Raw genomic sequence first — 24,014 nt, forward strand, 5'->3', positions numbered from 1 at the left:
TTTTTCACATGCATTACATTGCATCTACTTCAGAGGTTGCATCATTGACATTTTAGGCCCTCAAATAATTTATCTTGACACATTTACATTGTTAGGCTTTATCCATGACACCTTCCTGTCAGGATGTTCTATGGATCTTGATTCTGGACTCCAGTGTATTTATTATGCTTCTTTTGTCATGCCCAACCTTTATGTCTTCCTCTAAATTATTGATAAAATTACAGAATTGGATAATACCCAACATCCTTTAGTTATGATTGTCCAACTAGATAAGAATTCTCCTTGGTTTACTGTCATTCAGTCTCAGTTTTGCAGATCCTCTGCAAGGTGGTCAGGAGAGAGCTCCTCCAGTGCCGTGCCGAGGCCTACACTTCCGGTGCCCACGAAAGTGCCCTGATGTGTGTCACGTGGCCCAGATCAAAAACGGAAGTTGTTAGTCTGGTATCACCTATTTGTAATGAAGCCATGAAGACTCAGTGATTGTTTTTTTAGGGCCTCTAAAACCATACTTTTAAAACAATCAGTGTTGATAGCGTGTCTGAGGTGAGCACTGGGCATAGTTTCCCAGGAAAAGGGCTCAGCTCTTTACTCCCGGCCCATGGGTCCCTCCCTGTCATTCAGGGCCCTGCCCACAGCCTGTGGTGAAGCTCTGCCTGTCATCCTAACTGGTCGCATCCTGTGCGACCTGTCTCCAGACTTTCCCTTCACCCTCTGGTGCTGAGAAAAGCTGAGCACTTAGTAGTTCCTCCATGAGACATACCATTCTTACCATTGAGTTATTCTTTGTGTTACTATTATTAGCAATCCTACCTGCCATTGCAACTGTAGGGTACAGCTGGCTTCCTGAGTGGTGGAGATGGGATAGGCCCTCTACAGCCATTGGGTTACGCTCTCGAAGTGTTTGAGGGAAAGCCCCAATCACATGGGGCACTAGAGGACTGCCATGGCCTCTGCATGGACGGAACCAGCCCTTTTCTGAAGCTTTCTCTGAGTATGTGCCAGTGCACCAGACCAGACTGGGGATCGAACACTCAGAGTCCTGTGGCAGTGCAAGCATGAGGACATGTAAGCACTCAGCAGAGGCTTCCTTCTATCTTCAGCAGCGGTGACCCACATAGAATCATGAGTGATGAGCATAGCATAGCAGCTGTCTTACTTCATGGACTCACTTCTCCTTTTGCCTTGACTGTTCTGCCATAGTTCATGTGAGGAGGTGAGATATCTGGGATAGGGTAGCACTAAAGAGAAGAAAAAATTTGGACAAACAGATATTTCTGGAGAGAGAAATAACATGGCTTGTAGATGTGGGAGGGTGAGAGACGAGGAGGAATGTAGCTGTGATGACTACCAGATTTGGGGCTTCAGCCTTTGGCAAGATGTTTTCATCAAACAGAGATGAAGAAGACATGGTGAGGAAGGATGGGGGTAGGGGATGGAATCAGCTCCATTTTTGAAATATTAAGATTGAGATGCCTTACTAGACAAGTTGGGCGTATGAGCCTGTGATGCAGGGAGGAAACTGGGATGGAGATATAGATGATGGCGTCATCCATACACAAGTGGCATTTTAAACCAGGGAACTGGATCAGATCCGATAAGATAGTGATGTGAATGTTTCTGGTCAACCACAAAGTGCTTTGCACATATGTGATGTTATTCTCTTGTCCATTCCTGGCTGAACATAATCATTACTCAATGTAAATACTTTCTAATGTGCCACCAGTCCTATGGAATTATCTGAGGGAGCAATTCAGAAAAGGAAAAAGAGTGGGCTGATGGCAGCCCCTCCCAACACCCTGTGAGGACTGCTGGGCTCACTCGTGCCCCAGCACCAGCTCAGAAAGTGTCATCCACCAGGCACGCTTCCAATGCAATTAATCATGTTAATTCCTATAAATAAAGTGCCACCAACAGTTACATTAACAGAGCATGCTAATTACTGCTAGGCTCTGTTGCTGAAAGGGGGTGTTTTTGCCAATTTTTTCATGTCTGGGGCAAGTATCAGGAGTACAGTTGGAGTTTCTGAGAAAACAGAATGCTAAAATCATTAACAGCTTCCACGTTACAGGCAGGCCAAGTTTGGGCCATCGGTATGATTATTACAGGTGACCATCAATAACACTTGAGAGAAAGGTTGCAACCAAGATTTCTTCTCCACTTGTGAAATAATGATTTCTTGCTGCTGCATCTCATAGGGTTTTGTTTTTGAAAGAGACTTTGTTATTACGGCATTTCTCAGTGAGTCAGAAGATCGGGAGTGGTCGTGACCAGATGTCCGGCTGTGTGGTATCTCCCTGGAAATTTGACCCAAAGTTCCCAGGAAGCTGAGTTACTGAGGCTGCAGCTAATGTCCAAGGACCCTTGCACCTGCTCTTCTTTCGTTCATCAATTCGTTGACTTAAAAAATATTGACTGCCCTGGCTGGTGTAGCTCAGTGGGTTCTGTGAACCACACGATCTCAGTTCAATTCCCAGTCAGGATACATGCCTGGGTTGCAGGCCAGTTCCCAGCAGGGGACTCATGAGAGGCAACCATACATTGATATTTCTCTCCTTCTCTCCTTCCCTTCCCCTCTAAAGATAAATAAATACAATCTTAAAAAAATATTGACTGAGCTACTCCTAAGTATTAGCCACTGGGGGAGGAGGGTAAGTGGGACTTGGTCTTGAAGAGCACACAGACCGGGGAGACTGAAAAACATGTAATCAAATGCATTAGTAATAATACTTACTGCATATGTATGTTTTCTCATTTAATCTTCTAACCCTATGCTTTAGATATTACTTCCAGTTTCTAAATAAAACAGAACAGAGAACAGAACAACTGAGAAATTATATAGCTTATCTAAGTTTGCATAATAGTAAGTGAGGAGCTAAGACTTGAACTGAACTTCAGTTAGTTGCACTGTATGTCCAGACTTCAGGGCCTTAAAATACCAACTAAGTCATCTTCCTGTTTATACCCCCAACCTCAGTTGCACCCATCAGAAGCAAATAAACCTGTGCACTGTTGGTGGGAATGCAGATGGATGGAGCCACTGTGGAAAATAGTATGGAGGTTCCTGAAAAAATTAAAAACTAACCCTGACTGGGGTGGCTTAGAGGGTCAGGCGTTGTTTCACAGACTGAAAGGTCACCAGTTCACTTCCCAGTCAGGGCACATGTCTGGGTTGCAGGCCAGGTCCCCTGTCAGGGTGTACAAGAGGCAACCCATTGTCTCTCTCTCTTCCTCCCTTCCCCTTTCTCTAAAAATAAAAAATAAAATATTTTTAAAAAATTGAAAATGAAACTGCCTTATGACCCAGCTATTCCAATTCTGGGTATATATCCAAAGAAACCTCCATATATTTTTTAGTGCTTTATTTCTTTTTAGGTTTAGATTTTCGTTGAATTTTATTACGGAAGATGAGAATTTAACTCATAAGTTCAACTGCACACACTTCCCTCTCCCATCTTCTCAGAACAGTTATGTCATAAATTTGTGGAGATAATGATTCATGTCTATATCAGTAGTAAGTAAACTTAGTTTTAGCTGAACCATATAGTGTGTTGTGATTACATTGTCTCTTTGCCCCCAGGAGTGGGTGCTTCTGTCTCTAGCCTGGCTCTTTCCGCCGATCTTTGTACTGTCATTGGCTGCCTGACTTCCCCATTTGGATCTCACTTAATGTGGGCAAAGCTGAGTTCCTGATCTCTCCCATAGCCCGGTGCCTTCTTCCCTTTCTATTTAGAAAGGAGGGTTAATGGCAATTCTCCCTTTCCATTAACTCGGGCCAAAAGTACGGAGTCATCCTTTACTCCTCTCTTGCTATCATTTAAGGTATTAGAAAATCCTGTTTTATCTTCAAAATGTGATGACTTCTCACTCTCTCTCCTGCTTTCTCTGGACCAGGTCACATCACCTCTCACTGGGTTCATTGCCACAGTCTCCTGACTGATGGCTCTGCTTCTGCCCTGACCCCTCAGACTTTCTCAACACAACATCCCGACTGATCCTATTAAAGTCAAGTCACATTGTGCTGCTTTTCTACTTCAGTTCTTTAATGGCTTCCATTCCAGCTCAGAGCATAAGCCAAAATCCTTTCGATAAGCTACATTACCTGGTCTCTCACCTCATTATTTTTATGCTTTTCCTTTTTCACTGTCTCCTTTTCCTTCCTCAGCTACAGTGGCTCAGTCCCACCTCAGGCGCCTGCACTTGCCCCTTGGCCTGTGTGGAGTGGTCCCCAGTGAATGGTCTGCAGCACTAGCTGCCTCCTCACCTCATTGCTCACACCCACAGGCCCTTGCTCAAAAGGCACGCTCTTGGGAAGCCTCCCCTTTGACATTTTGTTTAACCCCAGAGCACGCTTACCCCCATTCTCTACTTTTATCTGCCCCTCTCCATTTCTTATACATGCGTGTTATATGTGTATTTATGTATAATTAATTTTGTTAATTATCTTGGTTTTATTTGCCGCGTATAGGTGTGTGTCCATGCACCTGTCACCAGTTCCTCCCACACTCTGTCAGATGGTTAAGTTTCTTAGTAAATCTGTAGAGGACAGCCTTTTAGAGCATACAGCAGTGACTGGTGTGGATGGGCAAATGAAGAGAACCAGTACATAAGACAAACATTCATACACTCATGAGTCCATTTCTGAGAGCTACGTACAACCCCATTGGTCTATTTGCCCCACAGGAATGCTGCACTAGTTCAGTCCAAGCTGGAATAGAGTCCATGGTGCTCTAGCAGGTCTTCCTGTCCAGCAAAGTAGGGGCTGCCGGTTTGTTCTTCTTCAAGAGAATCTTTACTGTTTTTGGTACTTTGCAGGTTCAAATGAAATTTTAGAATCAATTTGTCAAGTTGCCATGTGATTAGACTACATTTAGCCTATAGATCAGTTTGGAAAATATCTTTATATTCTTTGTGATAGAGCTTTTCATTCTAGGAATGTGGTAAACCTCTTCATTTATTTAGGCCTTTCTTAACTTTACTCAATGATGTTTTGCTTTTCTGTAAAGGAATATTGGACATTTTTGGTTATATTTCTTCCAAAATATTTGTTGTTTTTGATGCTATTATAAGTAAGTTCTTACTCTATTTTTATTTTTTACCTACTTTTCTGGTATATAAAAGTGAAATTTATTTTTGTTCACTGACTGCATATTCATCAACCCATCAGTCCTCAATAAACATACTTATTAATTACAATAATTTATTTGTAGAATTTTTGGATTGCTTTTTGCCTATCATATCATCTAACAAACAATGACATAATGAATTCTTCATTCAACACTTTATACCTTTTATTTCTTTTTATACCTTATTTCACTTAACACATCTGTTAGTAATATATTATCATGTTTTTCTGCATTCAGTTTTCTAACATTTTGTTTCATTTTTAAATTTCAGTTCAAATATAATTGGTCTGCAATTTTGCCTTTCTTGGAATATCTGTCTCAGATTTTGGTACCCCAAATATGATGGCTTCAAAACTGAACTGGGGAATATTCCCTATTTTTCTCTTTTCTGAAAGTGTTTGTTTAACATTGGCTTTATTTCTTCCCTAAATATTTAATAGAATTCTCCAGCGAACCTTACTGGATCTGAAGTTTTCTTCATGGTGAGATGTTTAATGTATAGATTCAGTGTTTTAATGAACTATAAACTTCGGCTGTTAATTCTTACATCAATTTTATTAGATTTTTAAATCTAATAATGTATGTTTTGAAACATGTATGAAAATGTATGTTTTGTCCAATTTTAAAATATGTGGACATAAAGTATCTTTTTAATGGTTTTAGTAAAGATCTACAGTGACGTTGCATTTTCAACCACGACATAGTCATTTGGGCCTTTCTGCCCTGCTGCTTCTTTTTCATCTGTCTCGAAAGCAGGTTAGCAATTTTTATTAGCCTTCCCAAAGCTAATTTTTAGCTTTGTTAATTCTCTCTCTATATATTTGTTCTCTGTTTCACTAATTTCAGCTCTTATATTCATTATTTCCTTCCTTCTGCTTACTTTGGGTTTAATTTGTTTTTTTCCAAGCTGTTGAGATAGATACTTTGATCACTGATACTCAGTCTCATTTTGTTACGTTATGCATTTAAAGCTAACAGTTTTCCCTTCATCAGATTTTTAATGTTTAATTTTGCTCTTGTGTTCTTTCTTACTGTCACACTACTGCCATACTCACAGTACATGTGACATCAGCCATGTGGAGGTCATTCCCCCACCAGGCAGTCCTGACACCCTCTACCAGGAGATGGTGTCAGCTCCCACAGGTTAAGGGATCAGTCCCACAAGACTGGCCCCCCACTTCAGATTTCAGTCACAAGTTGTAGGTCCCCAGGAAACCCACAACTTCTGTCTGACTTGGCTACAAATCAGAGCTTCTCATGATCTCCTCCCCCTTGGATTTGATTATTTGCTAGAACAGCTCACAGAACTCAGGGAGACGCTGATGTTTGCCAGTTTATGAAAGGATACAGATGAACAGCCAGATGACGAGAGACATCGAACAAGGTCTGCGGGGTCCCAAGCACAGATTTTTGTTCCTGTGGAGTTGGGGTACATCCCCCTCCTGATAACGTGATAATTCCACCAGTCTGGAAGCTCTCCAAACCCAGTACTGTGGGATTTTATGGAGGCTTCTTTATGTAGGCAGGATCTATGATAAACTCCGTTTCCAGTCCCACCTGCTCAGAGTCACCTCAGCAGAACAAAAGATGCTCCTGGCGCTCTTATCACTTGGGAATTTACAAGGTTTTCAGGAACCCTATGTCAGGAACAGGGAAAAAAGATCAAATATGTATTTCTTTTTTTTAATCCTCGACCGAGGATATAGTCACTGATTTTAGAGAGGGAGGGAAGGGCGGAGCAGGGGAGGGAGGGGGAGAGAAGGTGGACCAGAGAGAGAGAGAGAGAAACATTCATTGGCATCCCATATACACCCCCGCAGGGGATTGAACCTGCAACCTTGGCATGTGCCCTGACTGGGAATCGAACCCACAACCTTTTGGTATATAAGATGACACGCCAAACAAATGAGCCACCTGGCTAAGGCTCGAATGTGTATTTCTTGTGATAAATCACCATATATAGCATTCTACTTGTTTTGAAATATTTTTATCATCCAATTTAATATGTTTATAATTTTCATTGTGATGTTTACTTAGGCCCATGGTTTATTTGAAAGCGTATTTCTTAGTTTCCACACACACAAAAACCTCCTAGTTACCTTTCTGTTATATATTTCTAGGGTAATTGCATGGTGCTTCTCCCTCCTCCTATCTAACATCCCTGCTGCCAGGCCCCCCTGCTACCTAACGTCTTCCGAGACACCAGCTGTTGATCTCCCGTGAGAGTGTGGTGGGTGGGTGCTCACGCATACGGACCACAGGCACCTCTCCCCTTTTCAATACAGGAAAATATGTGGAAAGGCCGATTGAAATGAGCTCCCTGCGTGCCTGCAGAAAAGTGTTAAGTCTGCAAGCGTGGCATGCTCAAACGCTGCACATCCCAAAGAAAGGACTGGCCCTTGACTGGCTCCTGACAGATAGTTTCTGAACCCTTAAAACAGCCTGCTAACCACACCAGACCATTACCACACCGGACATTTTGTGCTATGGACATGGATTATGGTGGACTTCTGTTTGCTGTACCCCGGCCCAGCCATAGTGTTTGACCTCTGATGAGGAGAACGGAGCCTGAGCAGTTAAGGCCGGTCATGTGGGCACTCCGTGTCACCTGCGATTAGAACCCTGACATCAAGGTTTGGGGGAACTTCCTTGACTGGCAGCACTTTCCATGCGTGGCCACACACCACTGCTGGGAAGAATAAGTGCTGTCTGTGAGGCCCTATTGGGAGGGGACAACTGGAAGCTCGTCCTAGTTCCCCCTGGACCGCACCCTGTGTACCTTTTTCTTTGCTGACTTTAATCTGTGTCCTTTCACTGTCATAAACTGTAACTATGAGTATAACTTTTCTGGGTCCTGTGGGTCCTTCTGGTGAATCATAAAACCTGTGGGTGATCCTAGGGACCCCCATATAGTGGTACTCAAAAAAATATTGAGGAGATGAGGGTACCTAAAGTCTTTTGATAATGATTCTCTTTACCTAACTTGTGTAGCCTTCTATAAAGCCAAAGTTCAATGATTTTGGCGATGTCAGTACCATACGAGTAGTATTAGAGAATAGTTTGTCAGAACTTACAGTTAAATACATCAGATGAAATCTATGAGATTGCCTCCACCCTCTCCTGAGGTTCTTCAGAAAATAATAGGAAAGGAACTACCAACAGCATGGGCAGGAGACGTTTGCTTTGACCCTTCAGTTATAAATACAATTAGGGATGTACTGGAATCAGAGGAAAATCAACACCGTGAAAGAGGATGTCTGAAGTAAATAGATCACCTGATCACTGGAAAAAAGAGATTAAAGCAAGAGAAAAAATTCTAACATTGATCACTGAGGACCAAGCAACATCATTGAGAACAAGGTATGTTCTCAACCTTTTAAGGAAATTTCAGAAGGTACAAATACAAAGGAAAAGTACAAAGAGACAATCTTAAAACCTCCTTGAGAGGAAAAAAAAATACAAAAGAATGCCATCAAACATCCCTGCTGGAACATGAAGTACTGGGAGACATTGTGACAATATAAAGTGATTTGAGGATAAAATTATTTGAACCTACAGTCTATGCCCTGTCAGATTTCTTTTAAGAATTAGAGCACCACGGCCCTGGCTAATGTAGCTCAGTGGATTGAATGCTGGCTTACAACCAAAGGGTCCCCAGTTCAATTCCCAGTCAGGGCACGTGCCTGGGTTGCAGGCCAGGTCCCAGTGGGGGGAGAGGGGTGGCGCACGAGAGGCAACCACACATGATGTTTCTTGTCCCCTCTTTCTTACTTCCTTCCCCTCTCTCTAAAAATAAATAAACCTTAAAAAATTAGAAGCAAAACAAAACAAACAACAAAACAAACAAGCAAGCAAAATATAACCAAAGACACTGAAATACACAACAGGCTGACAGGGACCAGAGGGGAGAGGGGAGAGAGTTTCAGGGGAAAAGGGGAAGGATTCACAGGAAGAAGTATAAAGGACACATGGACAATAACTAAAGGGGGTGGAAGTGGGAGGGAGGTGGAGAGCTCTGGGGGGTGGGCTGGGATGGGAGTAAAAGACCGAAAACTGTACTTGAACAATAATTACATAAAAAAATGCTTACAAAAATTAGAGCACAATAAAGATTATTTTAACTACCACTGGGTAGTTAAACCCTCACTGGAAGAAAAGGTACTCAAGGACATAGTGAAGCAAAATGAAAATTGTATCTAAAAAGTGGGGATGATGTGGGTATTAAGAAACTGCAGTGAGCCAAGAAGTTAGAATATTTTAACCATAGTTTAAATGTTTGTTAATAATGTGTCCATGAAATAGAGGAGTAAGAAACCATGTTTTTAATGACAAGAGCATAATAAATTAAATTCTAGGAAGAAAAATATTTGGATACAAAATTAACAAGCTTGATTTAAGAGACATATAAAAATATGTCCCCTACAAATAGAGAATACCCATTATTTTCAGAGGCATTTGAGCACAAGTGAGTGGAACAGGATAGGGCAAGATAAGATAATTCTGAACTCAAGGCCATAAAACTACAAAACAAAAATATAGTCCCTTTGCAAAAATCTTCTTGGAGTTTTCAAATACCCACTATGAATTAAACATAAAATGAAATTAACTAGTTTTTAAGCGCACAGGATTTGTCACGTGTGTAGTCGTGGACCGCAACTGCACCCATGACACGGAACGTGTCCGTCATCCCCAGAGTTGTCCCAGGGCCCCTCTGCAGTCCATCTCCTCTCCCCTGTCCTGGTTCCCACTCCCCACAGATTACTTTCTGCCACTGTCACTTTGGTTTTTCTAGGATTTCATAGTCTGTTGTCTTCACGTGTGACTGCTTTCACTGGGCGTAATACTTCTGAGATTACTCGTGTTGTTTCTTTTATTAGCAGTGTATTTCATCTGGTTGCTGAGTAATAGTCCGCTGTGTGGACATGCCACGTTCTGTTTATCCCTTCGCCATGTGATGCTACATTGGCGTTTCTATCTAGTTTGGGCTCAGGAAAATTGCATACGAGTCTTGAGACGGATGCGTGATTTTATTTCCCTTAGGTAAAGAAGTAGGCGTGGGATTTCTGGGTCACTTGGCAAGTGTATGTCTAACCTGTAGGGAAACTGCCAAACTGTTTTTCCAAAATGTTTTTAACATTGTGCATTTCCAGCAGCTGCTTACAGATCAATTGCTTTGCATTGGGGGCCAGTCTTTCACTTTAATGGTTCTAGTGGGTGTGTAGTGGTAGCTCACTGTGGCTTAATGCAATTTTGATGAAGTGTCTGTTCAGATCTTTTGCCCATATTTTTGCCAGGTTGTTTCTCTGAGTTGTAGTTCTTTCTATATTCTGGATGGAAGGCCTTTAATTAGTTATGTGGTTTGCGGGTATGATTCTTCAACCTAGTGGATTAACCTTTCCCTTTCCTAACAGTATGTTTGGAAAAGCAAAAGTCTTTAACTTAAATGAAGTGTAATTTATTATTTTGTTCTATTATGCCTTGTGCTCTTTGTGTCCATTTAGGAAATCTTTCTCTAACCCAAAGTCACATTTTTTAAAGATTTTATTTATGTTTAGAGGGGAAGGGAAAGAGAGAGGGAGAGAAACATCAATGTGTGATTGCCTCTCGTGCGTCCCCCGCTGGGAACTGGCCTGCAACCCAGGCATGTGCCCTGACTGGGAATCAAACCGCAGTCGTGTGGTTCGCAGGCCCGCGCTCAATCCACTGAGCTACACCAGCCAGGGCCCAAAGTCACATTTCTACTATGCTTTTTCCTACAAGTTTCATAGTTTTAGTTCTTATGTGATCCATGATCCTTTTCTAATAAATGCTTTCATAGCATGTGAAGGAAAGGTCATGTTTGTTTGTATGTGTGTGTGTGTGTGTATTGCAAATATGAGAGGGGACCCAAAAAACCCTGGAATTATCTTCTGGAGTGCAGGCACCTTGTAGTACAGCCTTCTCCCACTAAGTGAACGTTCTTGGAACCCATCTGTATCAGTGTACCAGCTGGTGTTGTTGTGAGAGGCTGCTTTCAGCTTTAGTGAAATTTTTTTGAAGACTCTTTCAGTGCATTTGCCCATTTCATGATGGGTAATTTACTAGCACACCTGCCCATACCATGTTCAGTGTTCAGCAGTTTTTGACCAAAACTACATGACTCCTCCCTGTGCCTCACCTTCTCTATTCACCTGATCTCTCCCCAGGAGACCTTTTTTTTATTTCCCCAGGTGAAAAAAGTCCTCATAGGGAAATGTTTTGTCATTGTGGAAGAAGTGAAACAAAAAAATGGCAGAAGTACTAAAAGGCATCAAAATTGGCGAGTTCTAAAACTGTTTTTGAGCAGTGGAAAAAAGTCTCCATAGGTATGTTGCATCAAATGAAGGTACTTTGAAGGTGACTTGAGTTTAAGCATATAAGAAAAAATACACAATTTTTTAATAAATAAATTCTGGTTTTGGCCTCACCCCCTCATAGATAGCCAACTATTTCAGCACTCTTTATTAAAAAGAGTATCTTTTCCTCATCAAATTATGTGGCACCTTTCTAGAAAAGCACGTGACCATACAAATGGGTGTTTACTTCTGGCCTCTTGGTTCTGTTTCACTGATCATTATTTCTGTCCTTCTGCCACTGCCTCACCATCTTGGTGACTGCAGTTTTATTCCACATTTCATAATCAGATAGTGTTAAGTGCTTTAATTTTGTTTTTTTCAAATTGGTTTTGAATATTCTAGGTTTTTTTGCATTGCTATGTAATTTTAATATCAGTTTGTCACCATCTACAAAAGGTAGGTTGGGCTTTTGGTTGAAACTGTATTGAGCCCTGGCTGGGTGGCTCAGTTGGTTGGAATGTTGTCCCATGCACCAAAAGGTTTCGGGTTCAATCCCAGACCAGGTGCTTACAGGAGGCAGCCAATTGGTATTTCTCTCTCATCCTCTAGTTCTCTCTCTCTCTCTCTCTCTCTCTTTTTTCTCCCCCCACCCCCTCCTTTCTTCCTCTCTCTCTAATGAACATATCCTTGGGTGAGAATGAAAAAAATAAAATAAATTTTATTTTAAAAAATTGTATTGAATTTATGAATCAATTAGGGAAGAATTGATATCAACAAGGTTGAATCTCTTGATCCATGAATATTCTCCATTTATTTCAGTTTTATCTAATTTTTATCAGCAGTGTTTTGTAGCTTCCAGTGTACAGGTCCTGTACATAATTTGCTAAACTTATTTGAAAGTATAAATGTAAATTTTTCTCAAATTTCAGTTCTCAGTTGTTTCATTTCTAGTATGTAGAAATAATGTTGCTTTTGTACTGCCCTCATTGCCCTTGCTAAACTTGTTTTAGTAGCTTTTTATAGATTCCTCAGGATTTTCTCTCTAAACAATCATTGTATCTGCAAATAAGACAGTTTTGCTTCTTCCTTTTCATTGTGTATGTATTTTGATTGCTGCCTACTTTCACTGGCTGGAACCTCTAGTACAGTGTTGAACAGAAGTGGTGAGAACAGACATCCTAGCCATGCTGGCTGGTGTTGGGGGCAAAGAGCTCATTCCTTCACCACTGAGTCTGATGTTAATCGTAGGATTTTACAGGCGCCTTTACTAATAGAAGGAAATCCCCTTCCATTCCTGGTTTGCTGAGAGTTTCTACCCTGAATTGGGTATTGACTTTTGTCAAATGATTGTTTTGTGTCTATTGATACGGTTTTTCTTGTTTAGTATGTTGATACAGTGACTTACCTTATTGAGATTCTCAAATGTTAAGCCAAACTTTCATTCCCAAAATAAATCCCACTTCAGAATACATATATTTTTTAACATATCTCTGGGTTTGATTTGCTAAAATGTCATTAAGTCTAATCATGCCAATGTCCACAAGGACACTGGTTGCTAGTTTTCTTATATCTTTGTCTAGTTTTAGCATTAGGATATTGTTTTCCTCATATAATAAGTTGAGAAATGTTCCCACCTCTTCTGTTTTCTGGAAAAGCTCATGTAGAATTGGTGCTATTTCTTTCTAAAATGGGATGGAGTTGTCTTTGTGAGAAAGTTTTTAACTGTGACTTCATTTATTTAGTAGATGCAAGACTATTTCAGTAATTGGTTTTTTCCTTAGTTTGGTATGGTGGGGTTTTCTTCAATAATTTTCTTTCTTATTAGGTTTTTATTTTGAAGGCTGCAACTTTGAAATTATTTTTTTATGTGTGCTTTGTTGGCTGCTCTAATATTTAATGTTTAATTAGTTACTTAGATAAAATGTTATAGTACAACACACTATATTTCTTGTTCCGAATTTTTAGTACGTTTGAAACCTATATGATCTTATTAACCAATGTCACCCAAATACATTTAATTTTTTTAAAAATGCAGTCTGTAATAACCTATATTCTCAGTTTATATTTTCTATCATAAATTTCCTGGTGGTTTTTGTTTTTCAAGTAATTTGTTCATTTTACCTAAGTTGTCAGATGTATTGGAATAAAATTGTCTTGTAATATCCCCTCATTATTTCAATGTCTGTGGTGTTTGTGTGGATGTGCCCTCCTTTTGAGGTTGATGATTGATATTTTCTCACTTTTTTTCCTGATCAGTCTTCCCAGGATGTTGGTTTTGCTGATTTCCTCTAGTGCTTTCAGTTTTACGATTTATTGTTTTCTACTCCTATATTATTTGCTTCCTTTTATCTAGTTTGTGTTTGATTTTCTCTTATTTTTCTGCGGTCCTAAATGGAAGCTCAGGTAAATGGTTTTAGATGACACTTCCTTTTAAATATTAGCGTTTAATGCTCTAAGTCTTTCTGTAAGCATTGCTTTGGCTGTGTCCTACAAATTTTGATGTTTTGTGTCTTCATTTTCATTCAGTCAAAATAATTTTTAGTATCCCTTGTGATTTTTTTCTTTAACCTGTGTGTAATATAGACAAGTATTGTTTAATTTCTAAATATCTGGGGATTTTCCAGATATCTATGATCAAATTCTAGTTTACATTTTTTAAAGATTTTATTTATTTATCTTTAGAGAGGAAGGGAAGGAGAGCGGGAGAGAAACATCAATGTGTGGTTGCCTCTTGTGTGTCCCCTGCTGGGAACTGGCCTGCAACCCAGGCATGTGCCCTGACTGGGAATCGAACTGCGGTTGTTTGGTTTCCAGGCCCGGGCTCAATCCACTGAGCTACACCAGCCAGGGCTCTAGTTTAATTTTATTCTTGTTAGAGAATGTACTTTGTAAGATTTCAGTTATTTTTTAATTTAATGAGGATTTTCATGGCCCAGAATATGGTTTATTTTGGTGAATGTTCAGCATCATATACTTGAAAAAAATGTCCATTTTGCTATTACTAGGTGGAGTGTTGTTGGGCAGAGGACATACCAATTAGGTCAAGCTGCTTGGTAGTATTGTTCAAGCCTTTTATACACTCACGTGTTTTCTGCTTGCTTGTTCAACTACTCATAAAATGTTGGAATCTCTTACTCTATCTGTGGGTTTGCCTATTTCTCCTACTTCCATCAGCTTTGTTTAATATATATTGAAGTTCTGATATTAAGTACATACTCATTTAGGATTATGTCCTCGATGATTTGACCCTAATGTCCCCTTCTTCCTGGTAATGTTCCTCGGTCTAAAATCTTCTTTGATATTAGTATGGCCACTACAACTTCCTCTTGATTAACATTTACATCGCCTAGTTTTTCATCCCTTTTTAGCCTCTCGTTGCCATGGCATTTGATGTGGGTTTCCTGTAGACAGCGCGGGTAGTTAAGTGTTGTTCTGTTATTCTGTCTGACCAGTCTTTTCAATTGAAGTTATCGGGTGTATATATTAAATGTAACTATCCATATGGTAGTGTTTAAACCTGCCTTTTCTATTTGTTTCATCTGTACTTTTCTTCTTCTTGCCTTTTTTTGCATTGAGTATTTTTATGATTACATTTTATCTTCAATACTAGCTTGTTGAAGAACATATACCTATCAGCTCTTTAGGGGTTACTCGATTCTTTAAAATATAGATATTTATGTTATTTTACCTAATCTTTATTATTTCTATTCTTCTGATTACTTTGCTTTTCATTTGTTTTTATTTTCTGGTTTCCTAGGGTAGAAGCTGAGGTCATTGTCTTGAGAGTGTTTTTCTTGTGTAATATAGGCCTATTAGTATGATAAATTTCCTCTTAGGGCTACAAACTTTAATATGTTGGGTTTTCATATCAATTCAGGTCAAAATACTTTCTAATTACTCTTTTGATTTTTTCTTTGATCTATACATTATTTACAAGTGAGTTATTTAGTTATCAAGTATTTGGAGATTTTCCAGATAACTGTTATTTCTAAATCATTTGATCTCTCATCCATTTTTGTTGCAGCCAGAAAATATACTTTGAATCTTCTCAAATTTAATTGAAAGTTGTTTAATGGCCCAGGATATGGTCGATCTTGCTTTGTGTTCTGGGTGCACTTGATAAGAATATGCATTCTACTGTTGATTGGTAGAGTGTTTGGGTTTTGTTTTGTTTTGGGTTGTGGGGTTTTTTTGGTTTTTGGTTTTTTGGCTACCAGTTAGGTGGTAGTGTTGTTCAGGTATTCAAATTTATGACTATAACTTATGTATTCTCACAAGAATAAACATGTATTTTGAAGGTGTGTAGTGGATAAATATTTTTTAATTTTTTATTTTTTAAAATATATAATATATATATATTTATTGATTATACCATTACCCCTTCATTCCCCTCCACCCTGCACACCCCCTCCCCCACCATTCTCCCCCCTTAGTTTATAACCACGTGTCTCAAGTTCTTTAGATTCTATATTTCCCATACTATTCTTGCCCTCCCCTCTATCTGTTTTCTACCTACTGTCTATGCTATTTTCTGTGCCTTCTCCCCCTTCTCCTCCTCCCACTCCCCTGTTGCTAACCTTCCATGTGTTCTTCATTTCTATGGTTCCACTCCTGATCTAGCTGTCCTCTTGGTTTGCTTTTGTTTTAGGCTTGGTTGTTAATAACTGTGAGTTTGCTGTCCTTTCACTGTTCATATTTTTTATCTTCTTTTTCTTAGATAAGTCCCTTTAACATTTCATATAATAAGGGCTTGGTGATGATGAACTCCTTGAACTTGACCTTATCTGAGAAGCACTTTATCTGTCCTTCCATTCTAAATGAAAGCTTTGCTGGATAAAGCAATCTTGGATGTAGGTCTTTGGACTTCATGACTTGAAATACTTTCCAGCCCCTTCTTGCCTGTAAGTTCTCTTTTGAGAAATCCGCTGACAGTCTGATGGGTACTCCTTTGTAGGTGACTGTCCCCTTATCTCTTGCTGCTTCTAGGATTCTCTCCTTCATTTTACTCTTGGCTAATGTAATTATGATGTGCTTGGTGTGTTCCTTCTTGGAATACACCAAGGAACAGAAGGTCCAACTTCTTTGGGACTCTGTGCTTCCTGGATTTCCTGGAAGTCTATTTCCTTTGCCAGACTGGGGAAGTTCTCCTTTATTATTTGTTCAAATAAGTTTTCCACTCGTGGCTGTTTCTTTCCCCCTTCTGGTACCCCTATAATCCGGATGTTGGAACATTTAAAGATGTCTTGGAGGTTCCTAAGCCTCTCCTCATTTTTTTGAATTCTCATTTCTTCATTCTTTTCTGGTTGGATGTTTTGTTCTTCCTTCTGGTCCATTCCATTGATTTGAGTCCCAGTTTCCTTTCCATCACTATTGGTTTCCTGTGCATTTCCCTTCATTTCAATTAGTTTAGCCTTCATATGTTCCTCTAATTTGTGACTATAATCAACCAGTTCTGTGAGCATCCTGATGACCAGTGTTTTGAACTGTGCATCTGAGAGGCTGGCTATTTCCTGGTCACTTAGAGTTATGGGCTCTGGGGCTCTGAGTTCTTCTTGAGCCATCTTTTGGGCTGTTTGTGCCTGTTACTTAGCAGGATCAGAGCCCTAGGTGTTCACCAGAGCAGGGCAACTCAGTCGCTGGGTTGTGAGGCTGTATGTGGGGGCGGGGTCAAAGAGGAGCAATGGTGTCCCGTCTGCCCCCTCCTGCCGCTGCGGCCCCAGTTGCCACCGTCACCAGGGCCTGTGTGTTTCGTCCCACTGCACGCGAATGTGCCACCGCCGTCAGCCCTCCGCCACTGGGTTCACCCGCTAGGGCTTGCGCGATCCATCTCACTGTGTTCCAATGTGCGACCAAGGTCAGTCTGCCCCACACCCCGACTGGGTCCAGGCTGCCTGTGTGCCTAGGTCGGGGCACCTTTCCAGCCGGACCCTGCTCTGCTGCTGGCTCTGCCCCACTTACCGGTCCCGGTTGAAAGGTTTGTTGTTGTAGGACTTCCGTATAATTCAATTTTCTGTTCTTTGGCTGTGTCTTTGTTCTCCAAACCTTTGTTGTATTCAAACTTGGTTGTGGGAGAAGGCACAGTGTTTCCACCTATGCCTCCATCTTGGTAGAAGTCTGCTGTAGTGGATAAATATTTAGAGTTATGTGCTTTTGATGAATTGAACCTTTTGTCATAATGAAATGACCTTGTTTGTCTCTGATAATATTCATTGCTCTGACATATACTTTACCTGGTATTAATTAGCCATTCCAGATTTCTTTTTGTGTTGTATGACATATATTTTTTATTATTTTACTTACTTTTTTATTGATTGGTTTTTTTTTTGAGAGAGAGAGAGAGAAAAACACCAATTTTTTTTACAAAGGTTTTTCTTTTTTCTTTTAAGATTTTACGTATTTATCTTTAGAGGGTAAGGGAAGGAGAGAAATATGAATGTATGGTTGCCTCTCATGCGTCCGCTGCTGGGAAACAGAACCGGGAACTGGCCTGCAACCCAGGCATGTGCCCTGACTGGGAATCAAACCGCAATTGTGTGGTTCGCAGGCCCACGCTCAATCCACTGAGCTACACTAGCCAGGGCGAAAAACACCAATTTGCTCTTTTACTTATTTATGTACTCAATGGTTGATTCTTGTATGTACCTGACCAGGGATCATGCCTTAGTGTTTCAGGACGATGTGCTGCCCACCTGAGCACCTGACCAGGTGCTATTACCTATTATTTTACTTTCATAGTTAAAGGAAATTTTCTGTAGAGAGCATAAAATTGGATGTTGCATTTTATTGAATCAGACAATCTTTGCCTTTTATTCGGATGCTTATAGTATTCACATTTAATATGATTATTAAAATAGGTTTAAATTTACCATTGTACTATTTTTTTAATTTCTTTCAGAATTATCTCTTCTGATCTAATTCCTTTCTCTTCTTTCTTCCTCCTTTTGGATTAATTTAATATTTTAAAGCATTCATTTTATCTCCTTTTTTAGCTTATTAGCTATAAAGCCTTGTATTTTAGTCAAGAACCTTACAAAGATCTGGTTTCATCCCCTGCTAGTGAATACCCAGTGGAATGAGAATTTCTCGGTATTGATTTTCCAGTCTCAGTGAGCACTTTTAAGTGACCCTGCTCGGGCCACATAACTCACCCTGAGCAGACAACAGTAGATTGTGACATGAATATTTTGATGAGCCTGGATTCCTGTGGCAGCCCTCCTAGAACTTTGTGGAATTGAGAAAGAGCTCACCAGAAGAATCCAGCAAAAGGAATGCAAAAGTGTCCGGGTTAGACAAAAAATTGAGCTATCACAGACCATTACAGGCAAGCATATCACGGAAAGAATTTACAGATTGGCAGGTAGAGAATTCATACACAGTTGCTATGAATTCCCGATATAGCTTGCCAATGATTCTGAACTTGGCCACACAAAGCAAGAGCAAATGAAGCATTTCTCTAAATGACATTTTCCCTCCCTTTGTCCCCCGCTCCCCCCGCCACCACCACCCCCCAGGGCACTCAGCCATCAGTGACGTGTCTGCTGTTTGGTTCCTGTCAAGCTGAAAAGAAATGCTTCAGTTACCCTCTTATGTTTGACTTTTATCAGCATTCTGGAAAATTTTTTACTATTAATATAGGCACTTCCGTATGTATAATGCAATGTTTCTCAACTTTGGGACCACTGACGTTTGAATCAGATTATTCTTTGTAGTGGAGGGCTGCCCTGTGTGTTACAGGGTGTTTAGCAGCATCCCTGGACTTGACCCACTAGGTGTCAGCAAGACACTCACATCCCCAGTTTTGACAATGAGATATTTCTCCAGCTCGTAGCAAATGTCCCCTGGGGAAGCAAAATTGCTCCTGGTTGACTACTACTGGTTTAAGGGAATGTTTACAAACATCAGAATCTATAGCTTCTTGGCCTCAAATTAGCATCAGCTGACGGGGAGAAAGCAGAGTTATCAGTAGGTGCCATCAACCCCTGTTCCCTCTCCTGGCAAGTCCATCTCTCATCAAGAGACCATCTGTTCTCCACTGCAGATACAGCTCCAGTACCTGACAAAAAATGATGCTCAACAACCACAACCCCTGCAAATGTTAACACAGTTAGTGAGTGGATAGAGGGATGGATGGATGGATTTATGTATGTATGATGGACGGGTGGATGGGTGAGTGGATATATGTATGTATGTATGTATGTATGTATGTATGTAAGGAAAAATATGGGTGATTGTCTACAGTGTTACTCTGAAGAAATGAGTAATATAGGTGGTGTATACATAAAAGGAATATTTTACTTTTTACTTAAAAATTTCTGCATTTGAATTTTATCAATTTTACTCTCCCAACATAGAAAATTTTTAATGATTTATTTTTAAAGCACTTGGAAATCAAAGCAAGCATTTTCTCTTTGATACCTATTTCTTTAGCTTGCCAAATTTTTTCATGTACAAATGTGGATGTTCGCCCCAGTTCTCCTTCTGAAGTATCACCAAGTCTGAAGCTCTAATTTTTTTTCTTTTCTTTTAACTCATGAGCAAACAGTCATATAATATCAATATTCATGAATGGGGTCTATGTGGGATAGAAATGTGCTTAGCACAAAAATAACCGGACATACACCATTCGGTTCTGTGCAGTGGCCTGAGGTGCCATATTGTGACCCTGCAGACCTCTGCCGTGTGGGCCCTTGGGGATTGGGTGCTGAAAAGGCCGGTGGCAATGAAGCTCCGTAGGCATAATTTTGGTCACTCCCGTTCCACTTTGTGTAACCTAGGTTTTCTGGACAGGAGGAGAGGAGAGGAGTGGGCTGGAGGCATTGAGGCGCACTGAGGGGAGAGCTGTGTATGGGCCAGGTATCTGGACCTTTCTACTTAAGGCAGACAGAGAGCAAAGGAATAGGCCAGGGAGTAAGGAAGGAAAAAGATAATTTGTGGGGACAGCTGTTGCTTCTCTTTCTCCTGTGCCACCAGCAGGAAGCTGGGTCAGATGCTCCCTCTTCAGTGAGACAGACGCTCCTCCCGCAGTGCAGAACCCAGTAGCACACAAGCAGGCTAGAGCCTGCCCATGTGACACCCCGACTCTTGCAGAATTCTCATCCCTCCTCCTCACCTCCACGCCAGAGGGACAGGCCCCACTACCTGCATCTCCTGAGGTCAGGGTTCTAGGAGAGCCTGGCTTGCGATGTGAGGTCATTTATTTACATGAGGCCAGTGATGCATGAAGATACAGAGCAATCCATCTGCCTTAGCAACCAAACAGATTCCCTGCCCCTCATCCCCCAGCAGAAGCAGTCAAGGCTGAGAGGTTGGACGCGGTGACCTTCCAGAGCTGATTCTGTGCGTCCAAAAATAGAAGCATCCTTGGAGAATTGAGAAGGGGAGAGGAGGCTGTGGATGTTGAGGGCAAAGACTGAACTCCCCAGAGCTTTGTCAGTATGAAACTGTTATAATTAGACACATGCACCCAGCATGGTAACCTCACGTATCACAGAAATTGAAGCTAAATGAACAGGCTTATTTATTTTGTTTCTGGTTACACTCTCCCTGGACTAAAAATGAGAAAGAGAAGCATGTCAGCATGTCTTCTGACTTATTTGAATGGCTGTGTACTGCCCGAGGAGATGTCTTCCCCCACAGAGGGAAATGGGGGCTCCTTAGAGACACACACAGAGACAAATGGGGGCTCCTTAGAGACACATACAGAGACAGCAAGCCCTGCAGCAAAGCGGGAGTTCCCAGGGCCAGCCATAGGGGCCTGTGGGGTCTGGTCCCAGGTCTCAGCCATCACTCCCTGCATGGAGACTGCTCAGGGCTGCTGAGGCCCGTGTGTCCGGGGCTGTGCTGGGCAGGGTTCCTGGGTGCCACTGCCAGGCTTCTGAAGGGTCCTTGTTCAAGGCCACATAGGGACTAGATGTTTTCAGGGTCCGGTGAAGCCAAGCACTGGTCTGCACAGATTGTGTGTGACCAGGTTGTGTGCAGTGCTCTGGTGGGTGGAGGAGTTGTGTGTGTGTTGGGGTGTGGGGGTGTTTGCAGGAGTTTACAGGGGTATGGTGGCAAACTTGGGGTGTACTGTGTAGCAGAGTGTGGGGGCAAGGGTGCATATGGACGGTGGCTATTTGGAGGACTTTGTGGGCCTATATGAGGCCTCTGGGAAAAACTGTGGGGGAGGCCACGTAGGAAACAGGAGCGGGACAGTCCCCGGGAGCTGGGTGGGGGCCTGTGTGAGAGGCTGCATGAGGCTGCATGGGGCTGTGCACAGAGCACGCCTGTGCACAGGGCCATGGGTGGGGCCACACAGCACTGCGTGGCATAGCTCTGCCCTGTGGGCTCTGTGGGTGGTGACGGGGATACGAATGGGCCCACATGGGGGACTCCATGCAGAACAGTTAATGCTGTGGGGGCTACTGCTCTGAGGGCTACTTACTGGACGACGGGGACTTGGGTAAGGCTGTGCAGGGCTGCATTTGGTGGCTGGGTAAAAGGTGGCAGAGGCCCTGGGTGGCCACCACAGCTTCATGTCTGCAGATGGGCTGGGCTTCCTTGGGGTAAGGGGTTCCCGAAGTGCAGGTGTGATGGTGAGTGGCCCTGGGGATTTGCGAGCCACACAGAGAGAGCAGTGCTGGCCCTTCCGAGGCTGCCCTGCCGCCGGTCCTTTCCCACGCCAGGCTGAAGACGCTTCCTCACACTTCAGTTTGTGCTTTCTCAACAGGACAATGTGGATCTCGGAGAGCTGATGTTTTCCCTCTGCTACCTGCCGACAGCTGGCAGGCTGACCATCACTGTTATCAAAGCGAGGAATCTGAAGGCAATGGACATAACAGGAGCTTCAGGTGGGACACTCTAGTTCAGACTTTCTCACACAGTTCTCTTGTGGTATCTTATCACATGGACTCCGGAACCAAACTACCTGGGTTTAATCCCTGTCTTAGACCTAATAGCTGTGTGACCTTGGGCAAGTCACTCACCCTGTCTGGGCTTCAGAGTCCCCATCTATAAAACGAAGGTGATAATAATAACTGGCTCTGTTGGGTTGTTAAAAGATTAAATGAGTTAATGGATAACAAACCATAAGAACATGCCTGGTGCACACTAAATGCTATTTATCGTTAGCTCTCATCGTTATTATTCTCTCTTAAGTCTTCTTCACCATAATTGTGAGCTCGGCCTGCAGTTAACATAGGATGATACAGCTTATCCTGTTGAGTCTTTCCTCAGATAACAACAATTATTGTCTCAGGCTCGCTGAAGACTGAAAAATCCTGTATCCCTATAAAAGACTCATTAGTGAACTATGCAGTTTGGTTTTTCCAGTGAATCAAACATATACCTTGAATTCTATACCCTAAAAAAAGCCCCAGTATGCAGTTCCTGATACACAGCTTCACGGGCAGCCTCTGCAGGGGCCCCTGAAATGTCATACTGTACCCAGTCTGCAGGCTGCTCGTTGCTGAAGTCAGAGGACGTCAGGCGTATTGCATTCTGCTGCCAGTACTGCGTGTTTTCCAGGTGGAAAGAGGAGGTGGCCCCCTCTGGCCAAGTCCCTCCCGGACGGTGCACAGGAGTCGGGAACGCACTGTTATGCGGGTGAAGAGACAACTCCCCACTAAACAGTAGGATAGTGAGGTGTGGAATAAGGGAAGTCCCACCTGAAGCAGAAACTAGCCGTGTCACCTGTCGCCCCATCCCAGCATAGCACCCCACACAAGCCTGTGTCCTTGCTCTTCCTGACGTGCTGAACTGCTTCCCTCTTTGCAGCCTGACTGCAGGAAGCTCTAGGGGCTTAAGGCCCCTGCACCTAGGAAATCCACCCCTGCGATTCTCCCTCTCCTGCAGACCTGATATCTAGGAGACGACTGTCCCGAGCGGCTCAGAGTCAGGGCCTGCAGCCCCTGTCTCCACGATTTGAAAGTGTCTGCATTTCCTTTCCCATCACTGCCAGGCAGGCCTGATTCTAGCTGGAACGGTTTCTAATTGGGTAGCAGGTGTTTTTCCACACTATTTTTAAATTCCATGCATTTTGAGGAGACAGTGTCCTATGCTTTTTCGTGAATGAAAGATTTAGTTATCCCAACTCTAGTCACTGCCCAGGCATCATAGTAATTAAAATCCTCCGACTGCAGTCAGCAGGCAGGTAAAGGAGTTCTGCATGCCGTCCGTGAGCCTCCACAGCGATGAAACTGCCGGCCTGAATCCGCATGTGTCCTCACATACCCCTGCCTCTCGTGGTCTCTGCAGATCCCTACGTGAAGGTCTCCCTGATGTGCGACGGCAGACGGCTGAAGAAGAGGAAAACGTCCACCAAGAGGAACACCCTGAATCCCGTTTACAACGAAGCCATAGTCTTTGATGTCCCTCCCGACAACATTGACCAAATCCACTTGTCCATAGCGGTCATGGACTACGACCGGTGAGATACCTGGAGCTCTTTGTCAGTGCAAGTTTTTTGTGTCCATGGCAAGAAACGGGGAGGGGGGGGGTGCAGTCACAGACACATCGCTGGTGTCCCGGCAGCAGGCAGTGACTTGAATGGGCAGCATGTGGAAAGCTGATTGGCAAGGAGTCCAAACCATGCTGTAGA

At 42.3% G+C, this 24,014-nt stretch overlaps 1 protein-coding gene across 3 annotated transcripts in view; it reads left to right on the forward strand.

Annotated features, from left to right (window-relative positions):
* Positions 1–24,014, forward strand: part of SYT9 (synaptotagmin 9) — a 191,682-nt gene that overhangs the window by 117,260 nt on the left and 50,408 nt on the right. For all 3 annotated transcript variants that reach the window (XM_037067006.1, XM_037067004.1, XM_037067005.1), the window contains exons 4-5: positions 22,146–22,266; positions 23,672–23,843. In XM_037067006.1, coding sequence (XP_036922901.1) covers positions 22,146–22,266; positions 23,672–23,843 — 293 coding nt within the window. The remainder of the gene's footprint in view (positions 1–22,145; positions 22,267–23,671; positions 23,844–24,014) is intronic.

Source organism: Sturnira hondurensis, unplaced genomic scaffold, assembly GCF_014824575.4.
Source record: "Sturnira hondurensis isolate 20B ecotype Veracruz unplaced genomic scaffold, ASM1482457v3 Scaffold0016915, whole genome shotgun sequence".
Taxonomy (NCBI): Eukaryota; Metazoa; Chordata; class Mammalia; order Chiroptera; family Phyllostomidae; genus Sturnira; species Sturnira hondurensis.